The sequence below is a fragment of the Anopheles darlingi genome, chromosome X (genome assembly GCF_943734745.1).
Source record: "Anopheles darlingi chromosome X, idAnoDarlMG_H_01, whole genome shotgun sequence".
Taxonomy (NCBI): Eukaryota; Metazoa; Arthropoda; class Insecta; order Diptera; family Culicidae; genus Anopheles; species Anopheles darlingi.
In genome coordinates, this window is record NC_064873.1 from 12,039,177 (window position 1) to 12,053,703 (window position 14,527).

Here is a 14,527-nt window from a genome sequence, read left to right on the forward strand (position 1 = left end):
GCGCCTGAGGGTTGATTGAGGGTTTTGATCGGCGATTTGGTAGACTGCAATATTAGCGATCAACGTGAAACTAGTCGCATGGGTTAAGGAAACGAGGCTCTGAAATATTTGATTAAATATATTTGACATAGTTTTAGTTGGTAGCTTTCATCGCACATGCTAAGCTCAAGTAGTGCTGAAAAAATAGAAATAATTCCGGCCTAGGTAGGAATGATGATCCGCTTTTGTTTCGTTCTGGATTCAGCATTATAGCATAACAAAGAGGTATGAATCCTATTCCTTCATTAGGTCGGTTGGTTCGCCTAATTCGCTGCTCATTAACAAAAGGCGCTTTGGATGACCGTAGTATATACTATCACTCTTCGGCTCGCGGCAAATTGCGATTCGGGACGAAGCCACCAATATCATCATCAGCACCGCTGCGCCCGAGCGTGGCCATCACGTAAACGATACAGAGAAACCCAATCAAACCGGTGGTAATCAGAAACCACGACTTTCGCCAGATCGGTTTCACCGTAGGTGCATACAATCGGCGAGACCAGCGAGAGAAAATTTCCTGCGGCGTTCGGCGCTTATATTTGTTGTCATCCCGATCGGAACCACCAATCGGTGATTCACGCGACATTAGCGTTATACGTCGACTGTTTGCTACCAGGTGGAAGAGATAATAGTAGAGAGATAGAAGATGTAGAAGAGATGCAGAAGATTATTCTTCTGTTTTCTGACTACTCAAGCTTAAGATCAAATTGCAATACTATTAATGCCACATACCGGTATTGACATACGGATCGAGGTTGACTATCGAATGTGGTGTTTCGGTGCCCTCCTTGCGGACTAGTGCTGCAGTATTGATCGATCGATTTTGCGTAATCGCAATGGAACTAATGTGGCTCGTTGCTACTGCTGCTCCAACGTTGGACACGGCACCCTGGTAGCCGCTTCTAAGGTCGTGCTCATCATGCAGCTGAAAGGAATCCATTATTGGTATTGCCTGATCTGGTGTTATAAATTCGGGAGCCTACCAAGGGTAAACCTAGTTCATTCCTGCCCCAATTGACCTGCCCTAGCCGTACTCGTAGCACATCGGCCACTGGAGAGACAAGGTTGCCGGGTGGAAATATAGGATCGTTACATGTTGGACAGGTATGACCTCCTGGAGCAGTGTTTTCCGGCAACAGCTGCTGTCTTGCATTCAAGCATTTCCAATGAAATACGTCTACAACGCATAAAAATATGGGGGTCAGTGCCGATTATCAAATCTTTAATACCACAGTACATACGGTAACATATTAGCCGGACGCAATCATCGGTGTTCCTGGGGCTACCGCAAAGCGTACAATTGGACCCAAAATCGCTATCCTTCAGCCACTGGATGTATGATTGAACGGTGCACTAGTTCCGGAAGTGTTGATTGTTGTTGCGTTATAAAAGAACGTGAGTGAAAAACATCAGCAGGAATATTTACTAGCCTCATCGTATATAGTCTTACCGTGGTATGGTTTACGATCATGCAGTTCTCGCACACGTTCACCCGATGCTCGAAGCAAAACTGTGTCGTTACTTGGCGTTTAGGACATTTGCAAAGGCCCATGTTGTTTTTGACTGGTGTTTTGACTTTTGACTGATGTTTTTGAAGAGGATTTGGTATCCGCTAGTGATGTTCGGGACGGTCGGCCACGTCTATCTTCTTTCCCTGACGTCACAACGCTCTGTCAACATGCGATTCCTTAAAAATACTCTTTATACCAAGGTGCTTTAAATACCCCGCCGAAATCATGCAGAACAAAATGCTTTGCGACTTTTACAAAAATGAAAAATAATAACAATTTCTTACTTTTTTATAGTGATTTCTGCACTCGGAACGGGTTTCCTATCTCCAACCATAGACCAAAACAAAGAACAAGAACTATAGGAGAAGACTACACAACACACACACACACACACGGGCGCGCTATTTCCACGCACGCACGTAGAATACCCGTTTATGAGGCCTGCTTCGGCTTTTTACCATGTTTTTTCCGCTCTCCCAAAGTTTTTAGCCGTGGCCACACGGGGCGAAAACTCTAGCGCAAACGAAAAAATTAATGCCAAAACATTTACGCTTGCCGTTTACATGCTGTCAAACGATTATAGGTCCGTGGAGCGTAAAACCTAGAGTAAAAGCTGTTTGCAAACGGAAGGGCTCGCAATATGTTCTATTTGTGGTTTACATTGATAGATAGTGATCATTGCTAGTGTGTTCAATCCTTTTCTTCCACAAAACGATTTTAATTTCCTCAACCCGGCCACGTAAACATATCGAAGCGTAAACGATTTGGCATTAATTTGTAAATTTGCGCGCAAATTTTCGCTCCGTGTGGCCACGGCTTTTGGGGCAAAACGGAAGAATAGCCCCCGTGAACTTTTTATCGTTTTTTTCGGGCGAAAGTTCATTTTAATTATCGCCGACTTTTCAACCCACCCTTGTATACGCTCCTAAAACGATAAAATTCAACATGACAGAAAGAGATGTAGCTAGAAAAGAAAGAGAAAGGGCTCACTTATCGATCAGCTGTTTCGTCCCAAACGTACTAAATGTATGAACGGCATAGCGCATGCTTAAACCACTGGAGTGAAAGAGATAATCATATTACGCTCTGCCGTTCTTTCACAGCACGGTCGCTTTGTTGGTAAACATAGCATGCGCAACGATGATCATGTGGAGCGTTCCTCATGGAGTTAATAGTAATAATTTCAACTCTATTTATTGTATTCCGACAAAATGGAAAAACGATGGGAGCATGCGCTTTAGCTGGAACACTGCGTCCAACCAGCAGCTGCTAGCCCCGCTATACTCGATGCTGAAGCGCAACACAAGAGCTTTGGTTGACGGTGAGGAAAACTTTAAAACGAAAATAAGGATACTTAGAAGGACGGGGAGGGATTGGAAAACACTTCTGTAATGATAAACAAAAGTCTATTGCATAAAATGCCTCCTCATCCCTCTGCTAATACCTTAATTTATGTTTTGTAGTCTTAATCCCGTGAACAAAACAACACTCACGTGATAGCAGGTGTTAATAGTGGGTTTTTTCCAAAAGAATCATAATTTACACGTCGTGTATGTTGCTGCGTGCCCGTTGGATTTGAATTTGAGTTTTCAAAAATCTTCGCCCCTACTTTAAATTCGCCTGTGGTGAGCTATTGTTGTGCCGTTCTTTCAAAGTTTGGTCTTTCTCTTTCTGGCGCATTTGGTAGGTTGACTTTTTAGTAGAGTTGCCAACATATAGTGGCGAAATCTCACAATGACAGTTAAGCGAGAAGTTCACGGGGGCTATTCTTCCGTTTTGGTAAAACGGTAAAACGGAAGAATAGCCCAAGGTACTTTAAAAAGACAGGTAGCTTTATCCAGAACAAATCCCCGATTTTATTTTAGAAAAAACTTCAGAGTTTGACATTCACGGGATGGTGGGATGTTTACTTCGGGAACGCTCTTTTCGGAGCTGTTTTCGCTTTTCTGTGGTATTACGACAGTTAAAATTCACGAAAAGTGGCACGAAAGTTAAAGTTTATGCAAATATTCTCAAAATTCTTCCTAGTGTTATCGGTCCGTAGGTCTTGCCACCCGGCCTAGAACAAGAGCTAGCTAGCGTTCCTGGACCGTGCTCACTCGCTGTAAAACACAACTCGGTCTCTCGAATGATCTTAAATAGAGAGATGAATCATTTAAACATTCGAAAAAGAGTGAAATCAGGTACTTTCCCTGATAAAACCACCAAACTTGCCCATATCTTCTTCTTCTTCTTCTTGAAACTCACGTGGTTTTGTTTATAAAAGCGCCCTCCTATGAATGTCAAACAAATTCAAAATGGTGACCTGTCAAAGCGGTTAAGATGCTACCTGTCTTTTTAAAGTACCTTGGAATAGCCCCCGTGAACTTCTCGCTTAACTGTCATTGTGGGATTTCGCCGCTATATGTTGGCAACTCTACTGAAAAGTCAACCTACCAAATGCGCCAGAAAGAGAAAGACCAAACTTTGAAAGAACGGCACAACAATAGCTCACCACAGGCGAATTTAAAGTAGGGGCGAAGATTTTTGAAAACTCAAATTCAAATCCAACGGGCACGCAGCAACATACACGACGTGTAAATTATGATTCTTTTGGAAAAAACCCACTATTAACACCTGCTATCGCGTGAGTGTTGTTTTGTTCACGGGATTAAGACTACAAAACATAAATCAAGGTATTAGCAGAGGGATGAGGAGGCATTTTATGCAATAGACTTTTGTTTATCATTTCAGAAGTGTTTTCCAGTCCCTCCCCGTCCTTCTAAATATCCTTATTTTCGTTTTAAAGTTTTCCTCACCGTCAACCAAAGCTCTTGTAGAACGGTGTTGCGCTTCAGCATCGAGTATAGCGGGGCTAGCAGCTGCTGGTTGGACGCAGTGTTCCAGCTAAAGCGAATGCTCCCATCGTTTTTCCATTTTGTCGGAATACAATAAATAGAGTTGAAATTATTACTATTAACTCCATGAGAAACGCTCCACATGATCATCGTTGCGCATGCTATGTTTACCAACAAAGCGACCGTGCTGTGAAAGAACGGCAGAGCGTAATATGATTATCTCTTTCACTCCAGTGGTTTAAGCATGCGCTATGCCGTTCATACATTTAGTACGTTTGGGACGAAACAGCTGATCGATAAGTGAGCCCTTTCTCTTTCTTTTCTAGCTACATCTCTTTCTGTCATGTTGAATTTTATCGTTTTAGGAGCGTATACAAGGGTGGGTTGAAAAGTCGGCGATAATTAAAATGAACTTTCGCCCGAAAAAAACGATAAAAAGTTCTTTTTATCGTTTTTTTCGGGCGAAAGTTCATTTTAATTATCGCCGACTTTTCAACCCACCCTTGTATACGTTCCTAAAACGATAAAATTCAACATGACAGAAAGAGATGTAGCTAGAAAAGAAAGAGAAAGGGCTCACTTATCGATCAGCTGTTTCGTCCCAAACGTACTAAATGTATGAACGACATAGCGCATGCTTAAACCACTGGAGTGAGAGAGATAATCATATTACGCTCTGCCGTTCTTTCACAGCATGGTCGCTTTGTTGGTAAACAAAGCATGCGCAACGATGATCATGTGGAGCGTTTCTCATGGAATTAATTGTAATAATTTCAACTCTATTCATTGTATTCCGACAAAATGGAAAAGCGATGGGAGCATGCGCTTAAGTTGGAATACTGCGTCCAACCAGCAGTTGCTAGCTCCGCTTTACTCGATGCTGAAGCGCAACACCGTTCTACAAGAGCTTTGGTTGACGGTGGTGGAAAACTTTAAAACGAAAATAAGGATACTTAGAAGGACGGGGAGGGCTGGAAAACACTTCTGAAATGATAAACAAAAGTCTATTGCATAAAATGCCTCCTCATCCCTCTGCTAATACCTTGATTTATGTTTTGTAGTCTTAATCCCGTGAACAAAACAACACTCACGTGATAGCAGGTGTTAATAGTGGGTTTTTTCCAAAAGAATCATAATTTACACGTCGTGTATGTTGCTGCGTGCCCGTTGGATTTGAATTTGAGTTTTCAAAAATCTTCGCCCCTACTTTAAATTCGCCTGTGGTGAGCTATTGTTGTGCCGTTCTTTCAAAGTTTGGTCTTTCTCTTTCTGGCGCATTTGGTAGGTTGACTTTTTAGTAGAGTTGCCAACATATAGCGGCGAAATCCCACAATGACAGTTAAGCGAGAAGTTCACGGGGGCTATTCTTCCGTTTTACCTTCCGTTTTACCTCCGTTTTACCTCTTCCGTTTTACCCCGGTTTTTTACCCCTTAGGGAATGGTGTTCATTCTGTTCGGCTGGAATGTTTATTTTAGTGTTCATTTCAAAATTATGCTCTCGTCTCTGGATGTTGCTCGGGGTTTCAATTTCTCAGATTTGGGGGGTTCGTGCGTACGGACTCACGCGCAAGCTATGTCAGGACCCCCAGGACAGTCACGGCTGCCGGGTCGGCGTACACTATCTTAAATCATATCATTTGCATTGATTCATAGCTAGCTGTAGCGTTCAAAACATCCGTGATATCCGTGATTCAAGTATCTGTTCAGATACCTCGCAAATTTCTAGTTTAGGCATTATCCTAGACATTTTCTTAATTTGAATATCAGCAACTGGTGTATACTGTGGTGGTGTAGTTCACAGTGCAGCTATCCGTGGGCACTTCATCTACACTCAATCAATGCAATAGAATGCGAGTGCCCCTGCCAACCCCCATTCATGACCAGCAAAAACTTGGCGAGAGCATTAATTAGAGCGTTCATTACTTGTACCAAGTGCTAGCACGTGCGATTTCATCATTCCTTTGAGTAGAGAGCTAGTTTTGGTGTTGCGCAAGTTACGCCGGCAACGATGTTCTGGATTCTGCGGCGCACTGGTGCGGTCAACCTATTCAGTTCCATCAACGGTAACGAAAACACAGCAAAGACGGGGTCGAATCATAGCAGTAATTCGGGTAAGCGAGCTACTATATGCACCGTAATTTGAAACTACCCTGTGAAATCGTGAATCCAACTACAATAACTCACATGTGAATGCACGAGCAAGTAGGGCCTAAAATAAAGCCTAAATAAGCTATGTTTTTCTCAACTTGTTTGGTTTTTATGTAACTATAGCTAGAAGTTAATATCGATCATATGTAGAAGTTAATATCGAGTCGCCTATTGGCTTGGCGGAGAGATTGGTATTATGTAAAAGATAAGAGCGAATGGAACAATTCAATATCATTACTAATTGTCATAAGAACCGCTAGTAAATTCCTTCTCGTGGGTACGTCCACATTCACAGGCATCGTGCGTGTCTACGAGTATTCTAAATTTCAGGCACGATAGTTTGGCATGCGGTATTTTTTGTAATGATTAAGATAACGCTTGGTTTTGCGCGGAATTAGGCACTGAAAGAGTACTAATATATGTAGTTGCAATCAACTGTGTACACGCATGGCTAGGCGGCTAGAGAGCATGAACAATATCAATTTAATTCTTGAGGTTCAATGAAACCTGTATCATTGCAGCCTACCTGGATACAAATAAAAAAGGATCACTCTAAAAAATCCAGCAAATAAACTGACACTCTGTTGAAACTTTATTTAAAATGGTCCATCGTACTGAATACAATCATCAACTGGGAGTAAGGTTCGACATTTGACTTGATTGATTCCCTTTATTTGCGGAACACGGTGCTAAGAACCGTGGCACTTCGAATTGCTATGGTTACTTCCTACCTACACACTTCGGCTTCAACAAACCAAAAACATATGTATATAACATAACTGAATATTACAGCGAATCATAAAAAAAATATTTTATCACTTTCCAAGATCCAATAAACTACCACTTCCAAGCATTTGGCATGCTGTAATAGCTATCTCTATTATTTTGCAAATTTGAAATTATTTTATTTTACATTAGTACAAAATGTAATCCTTTTTCTGATGGGTAGGAGAATAGGACGTAGGTATAATAACTAGCTAATTCTATGCTAGCGGTCTTATGAATGGTGAACGAGGGGTATGCAGAGTATGGAAGGAATGGTTCACAAAGTTACCATGCCAAAAAAAACGTAAGATCATAGTGAACTAATCGAATAGTCGTGCTTGATTGATAATGGAGCGTATATATCTCAAGCCGTAGGACTTGAAATGCGTTACAGAGTTGATGAGATGGCTGGCAATAAGAGTTCATCCATTAATTATGGATTTATGTGCAAGTAAATGAGCATTTGTGCAGATTTTATATTTAACGTCATCTGAAACTGTTCCTCGTAGTTTGCCTCAAATTACTTGCCAGGATGGTACCTCTAGAAGTACCTCCATCGGCCCAGGCTCATCGATCAACTCATCCTAATGGACAGAGACGTGCTTTGTGACGAACGGAACGGATCAGCAATGAGCTCGTTTCCCAACCATCGTTGCATAAGAGAGAGAGAAAGAAAGAAAAGAGAGAGAGAGAAAGAGAGAGAGAAAGAGAGAGAGAGAGAGAGAGAGAGAGAGAGAGAGAGAGAGAGAGAGAGAGAGAGAGAGTAGAAGCTAGTACACCTTATCTTAAACGATGCAGTTGCGCTCAAACTCAAATGGTTGGTGTGCAGCAAAGCTGGAAAACTTGTTATAAAATTAATTATCACCATCCTGCTCAATGGATCTGCATCCTGTGTCTACGCCTTAATTATCAACCTAGAACCCCCCTCACAGTACACTTTATTCTATGTAGGCAATAAATACAATTCACAAATGCTTATAAAAAAAAACAAGCATCATCGATTCATTCCATCAAAGTAGTACATAAGTAAAAACCATCATACAATATCGTCTCAAAAACATCAAAAACATCTTTCAATACACTACTACCGGGCTGTCGCATCCGGCAGCCGCGATAAGTAATTACTTTTACTTTATATTGGTTCGTAACTAACGGAAACTTCTCTTCTATACCACTCGCAGCACTTTGCTAAACCTGTGTGCGCCTGACTCCTTCCCACGGGAATGCAGAAAGCTTTTTACAATCTACACACTTCCACAGAAATCATTACAAAGTTTGTAGGTTGGGTTTGAAAATCGCTTTTTAAGAATATTGTATTCCCAAAGTGGGGAACTGTGTAGAAGAGAACCCGTACTAGCAGGACCCTTGCTCACTGTGTATTTGCATCGGTGAGGCAAGCCAACCCAGTCCCCAACTTGCCCCAACCAGGTAGCAGGTACCAAATAACTTCAATGTTCGTTTGACACTGCAAATAATGGGTGGGAAATTAAGCAGGCGGATGGCTAGCCGTAACAGACGTTCGATTTCAGCCGGTAGCACTCTTTTCATATACAGTGGTGTTCGAATTAATAAGAGCGGGCCTTTAAACGCGAAAAAATCGTGATTACGTAGCCGTGGCCACACGGGGCGAAAACTCTAGCGCAAACGAAAAAATTAATGCCAAAACGTTTACGCTTGCCGTTTACATGCTGTCAAACGATTATTGGTCCGTGGAGCGTAAAACCTAGCGTAAAAGCTTTTTGCAAACGGTAGGGCTCACAATATGTTCTTTTTGTGGTTTACATCGACAGTGAGTGATCATTGCTAGTGTATTCAATCCTTTTCTTCAAAAAAACGATTTTAATTTCCTCAACCCGGCCATGTAAACATATCGAAGCGCAAAAGTTTTGGCATTAATTTTTTCGTTTGCGCTAGAGTTTTCGCCCCGTGTGGCCACGGCTCGTGAGTTACATGATTTTTATATTCTAATTTTCGCTACAGTTGGAATCCCTCTTGAAATATCAGAACAATGAGCTATATTTTGTTCTGTAATGATGAATTATAATATAGAAAAAAATAATTTTCGATACGAGGGGTGTTCGAAATAATAAGAGCAAAACATAAATGTTACAAAAACATGCACAAAAATAAAGGAAAACGATTTATTCCTTCCATAATACTTATTGCAAACATCAGTACTTTGTAGTGCACCCCTTTTTTTTTATTACAGCAGCACATCTACGTGGCATAGAGGCAACCAATGCTCGACATTTTGATTCGGGGATATTTTCCCAGATTTGGCGAACTGTGGTCCACAATTCTTGCGCATTTGATGGTTTGGCATCATAAACGGCTTTTTTAATGTCACACCATAAGTTTTCAATTGGATTGAGGTCGGGAGATTGTGCCGGCCAATCTAAGACATCAATATGTTTCTCGGTAAACCATGCTTTGGCGCGCCTGCTTGTGTGTTTTGGACCGTTTTCCTACTGGAAGATCCATTTAAGCGGCATATCTTCCTCGGCATATGAAAGAAGAACATTTTCCAACATGTTCACATATCCTCGCGAATCCATGATTACTGGGATACGAAATATTGGCCCAGTTTCATAGTAAGAAAAACAACCCCATATCATCAGTTTGCCACCACCATACTTAACGGTTTTTACCGTGTACTGCGGAAGTAATTCGCCCCCTGGGGGGCGGCGTACATGCTGTCGTTTACCACTGGAGCCAAACAGTTCGATTTTACATGCATCTGACCACAAAATATTGCGCCATTTCTCGACCGGCCAATTAATGTGTGATTTTGCGAAATTCAACCTATTAAGAATGATCCGCGCTGTAAGCAGGGGAACTTTTCTGGGGCTCCGAGCCGGCAGTTTGACTTCTATCAACCTTTTACGAATGGTTGCAGTGCTCATTGACAGGTTCAAATCCTGTTTCAAAACACGTGAGGTCACAAAAGGATTGTTTTTCCTCACACGAACCATATGACGGTCGGTATGGGCGGTCGTTGCTCATTTTCTACCACGAGTTTCAGCCTGTGGTAGCCACCGGAGTGCGTTGGTAACCTTTGACGAAGAACACTGCATTATTTCCTGCACCTCGCGATACGTTTTTCCACTTTCAATCAACCGTTTGATGTGCTCTCGTTCCTCCGGCGCGGTATGCTTCGCTCTGCCCATCTTAATTGAAAACTACGGAAAATTCAATGGTCCTATTTATGAAAAAAATCTTTAAACATCATCTACATTTCAATTAGCAACAGAAATATACCGTTGGATGGCTTTTGTGCAACAGAGAGACTGATAAAGTATCTTTTCCGATTTGGGCTCTTATTATTTCGAACAACCAGATTTAGCACTGTTTATCAAACGACTGTCTTGATCGATAAACAAAGGCTGCACTGATAACCATTTGAGCCATTTCTCTTCGTTATTACTAGTACATTAATGAAAAAATCAGAATTGGCCATAAATCCTTTACAAATACTAGATATGAGCCGTACAAGTGAAATCAAAGTTTTGCTCTTATTAATTCGAACACCACTGTATCTATTGCTAACAATTTCTCATTACTCACATGCCGTACCTAGAGAAAAGTAATCCCCGTCCATCACGTAAGGCGTACGGACGGCTGAGTGTCGAATCAGATGATACACAGTCGCGAGTCGAAGCCAAGACGCCGACAGTGGCCGCTTACGCTGGCGATCAACTCGCGATCCTGGGCTGGTGGGGAACAGCGGACAACTGCAATACGTTGGCAGACAGGAGCAATGAAGACGGCAATGGTAACCGCTGGGGCTATATGACGAGCACCGGCACCAGGGTCGTCGATAGCGGTACCAAACGCAGTGGTAATCACATCATCAACAACAATAACAACAACAATCAACTGAAAAGCAATGGGCACTTTGCGCAGACCGAGCCGATGGTTGACCACACGCCAGTGCCAGTACCAACGGCACGGCACACAGCATCGTTGACGGTGAATCCTGGACTCGATGAGGATGCTAACCGGAACCACGTGAACTATGGTGAAACTGACACGGAACTCGAGCTGAACAATCACATCAACCAACAGCAGCCCCTGTCCCAGCTTCATACGGTGGTGCTTTCGGACGACGATGATTATGGTAAGTCTATTAACACTATTATCACTATCACTCCCCGGTATGGTAACGCCCTAGAGACGCATCCACCATTCTGCTTCAAGGAGAGTCGGTGATTTTTTTCCTTCTTCTCCCACCCGGATATGATAGAAACGATCGTCGGAAGCGAAGGAAATTGTGCTGGCAGGGAAAGTGGTTATAGCTACACCGGAAATTCGTCAACACGGAAAACGGGGTTGATCCCGATTCGCTTGCAAAAGGGGTTCATAGTTCTGGCCATGCCGGTATCATCATCTAATCATCGCGCATTGGAGACTTTGTCTCGGCGAACTCAACGAGTTCGCCGGCAAAACAAAAGCCATTTCCTTTACGGGCGGTTTTAATCTGCTGGCTGCAGTGCCATCGGCTACTTTGATTTGGTTAGTCAGCGGAGCGAATTTCTTCGCCTCGGTCCCCGGGCGTACAAGGCTGATACTTTCTGATCGTAATAATACAGCACTTCCCACCATCGTTCCGACGTGACTGGAGCTATTATTCGCTATTTTATGCGCAACTACGCAAACACTCGCACTCATGGTCATCTCAGAGTAGAGCATCGCAGACCGGCGCTGGTGCTCGTCGACCGTGAACCGGTGGACCGTGTATGCTTATGCACTGGCTCCGAAAGCTGTATGTATCGAAGCTGTATGGAGTCGAATGAGGGTGGATCGGCAGCAGCACGAGGCGTGTGTGGTACGCAAAAACCTAACCCTTATTGGATATTTTATTGATTAATTGCAGCGTTAGTAGTTATTTCGTTGACCCAAACACTCTTTACTACTAGCAAATGAAAGGCCAGCTCGCAACTCCTCGCAAAGCACGCCGTATTGCTTGATGTTGTTTATGCTCTGATGGTCCTTGATGTTTGTGACGGTGATGAGATAATTGTGATACTAGTGCATGTGGTGGTGTATGCGTGAGTTGCCTTCGATCATAGCCACGGCGACAGGTGAAAGTCCTGCCGAGCACTTAACGTCGGTTTAGTAGGATATACGAAGCGCCATGGTCCAATGGAGACGTGTTGCTGCTGTGGCTGTTGTAGCTACCCGGTCGGTCAACCGTTGGACTTGGTAAACCGTGAGCATGGTTTAGTCACACCTTCCTGTGTGGTGTGCCAATCTCATATACAAGCCAGCCAACCGGCTACATGTCACCCTTCGCTAACGATCTGTAATGTGTTTTGAGTTATGCTCCTGCCTGCATCACAGCTTCGGATCCATCATCCTGCTCTCAGTGTCAACCATCACGCTGTGCATACTTTTCCGAAATTGTTTCGTGGAAAACGTCGAAAAAACGTTTCGTCGATTCCCAGATTCATTATTCCACGAGCCCGGCCAACATGCGTGGCCTACCCCATTTTACGTATGCTCTTCTGCTGGAGAGCGGCGTGAATCCAACATCATTCACAAAATGTAAATCGAAGCGGTAGAGACGAAAACACGAGTCGCTTTGAGAGCTGACTGGAGAAGTAGCACTGTAGTCGCTCACATTTTTTCTTTTCTTTCGGAGCGCCACTGCCTAAAAGAAAGCAGACGCAGGAATCAATGGGATTAAATTTAGCTCAGCGTTCCCTTCAAGAAATATTAATTTCCCCTGTTTTTTTGTTATTTAAATCATGAAAATCTAAATCACACAAGTGCACTTACCTACAAACCGAGGGCCCTAGATTGCCTTTGCTTCTTATTGGGACCACCGCTCATCCTTTAGTCACCACTAGGATGCCACGTTCTTTGCTTTAAAGCTACGCCGCGCGTCTCGCTCAATGGCTTATTTCAAGTAATTCCAAAGCATACTTTTATGTTTGTAATGAAGGTGAATCGCACAAGAATATTGTGTAATATATTTTGATTTATCGAAACAACATAGATGGCGGATTTTAAAATCCGCGCGTCACACATAGCTCAAAGCAATTCAACATTCACAGTGATTGTCCCATAAACCAAATTTTTTTAAGTTAATGCCCATCGTGAAATCTTCTATCTTCTATCTTCTTCTTCTATATATATAAAAATGAATGTGTCTGTCCGGATGTCCGGTATAGACTCCGAAACTACTGGACCGATTGACTCCAAATTTGGTATGTGGGGGTTTTTGGGGCCGGTGAGTGCTATAGGCATGGTTAGAAACCCCCCGCTACCTTCCTTGATGCCTATCTCTAACACTCGATTGTTAAAAACATTCATTACTCCGCAAGTTATGAACCGAATACCATTAAAACTTGCACAATTTCTGATGGTCATCTGAGAAACTATGGGACAAAATTTGGTCTACATCGGATGAGGGGAAAGGGGAGCTTCCATACAACCCCAATCCTTAAAATACGTCCTAGGGCAATATGGGTATCGTTTCCTAGGTTTTGATGGTCTCTAAATAGGTTGGTTTTATTTAATATCCTTTAAATTGCTTCTTTCACCTATCCACCACCACCACCCTCCATTCCGTACATCTTGCAGAGCAGAGTGATGGGTGGGAAAGTTATATAGTTGCGAATAAAAACAATAGAAGAACGAGAGAAAGAGAGAGAGAGTGAGAGAGAGAGAGAGAGAGAGAGAGAGAGGGAGAGAGAGAGAGAGCCTGCGGTGGAATGATAACGCTGGGATCGGCAACGCTGCAGAAATCGTTACCATTTTTTATTGGTGTGTCTACTGTTGGTTTTAATTTTCTTAACAATTTCTTAAGTTCAATCAAGTCATTAGTTAATCAAGAAGTTGCTTTAAGTTTCACAAGTCAATTTACATGAAACAATTATAAAAACTCATTCAGTTGTGAAGTATTTGAATTGATCTAAAATTATATAAATTTTTGATTATTGATTTACGTGCCTCTTATCATTGACGATTTTCAACGTAGCGGGTTATGAATGGTAAACGATCGGAATTGCATGCACAAACATATAAAGGAGCAGTAACCGAATAGTAATAGAAAACAATACCAACACATCTATCAGGAACGGCTTGCGATTGGAATGATCACCGAGAATGTCCGAGAGAGAAGAAAGACCCTCGATCTGATCGATTGACCTTTGAATAAATTTGAAGTGCGGTGCTTTTAGTTATGATCTACCATGTGACTATGTAAATCATCGTAGGCTGAAT

At 42.5% G+C, this 14,527-nt stretch overlaps 2 protein-coding genes across 4 annotated transcripts in view; one reads left to right on the plus strand and one right to left on the minus strand.

The window, feature by feature from the left end:
• Window positions 1-100: 100 nt before the first annotated feature.
• Window positions 101-1,987, minus strand: LOC125948989 (zinc finger protein-like 1 homolog). 3 transcript variants are annotated; one of them, XM_049675581.1, is made up of 6 exons: window positions 1,835-1,987; window positions 1,490-1,738; window positions 1,281-1,392; window positions 1,023-1,216; window positions 772-964; window positions 101-648 (listed from the first exon to the last, which is right to left on the minus strand). In XM_049675581.1, exons 2-6 carry the CDS (start codon window positions 1,589-1,591, stop codon window positions 356-358), a joined length of 894 nt encoding a protein of 297 aa, XP_049531538.1. In that variant the 5' UTR covers window positions 1,592-1,738; window positions 1,835-1,987; the 3' UTR covers window positions 101-355. The 3 variants fall into 3 exon arrangements, with proteins under 3 accessions (XP_049531538.1, XP_049531549.1, XP_049531560.1); XM_049675592.1 differs by having other exon boundaries at window positions 1,490-1,726; window positions 1,835-1,970; XM_049675603.1 differs by having other exon boundaries at window positions 1,490-1,753; window positions 1,835-1,953.
• A 4,056-nt stretch (window positions 1,988-6,043) lies between these two features.
• Window positions 6,044-14,527, plus strand: part of LOC125948982 (uncharacterized) — a 25,142-nt gene continuing 16,658 nt past the window's right edge. The window contains exons 1-2 of the mRNA XM_049675567.1: window positions 6,044-6,498; window positions 10,878-11,417. Of these exons, the coding sequence (XP_049531524.1) occupies window positions 6,396-6,498; window positions 10,878-11,417 (643 nt within the window). The 5' untranslated portion in view covers window positions 6,044-6,395. The remainder of the gene's footprint in view (window positions 6,499-10,877; window positions 11,418-14,527) is intronic.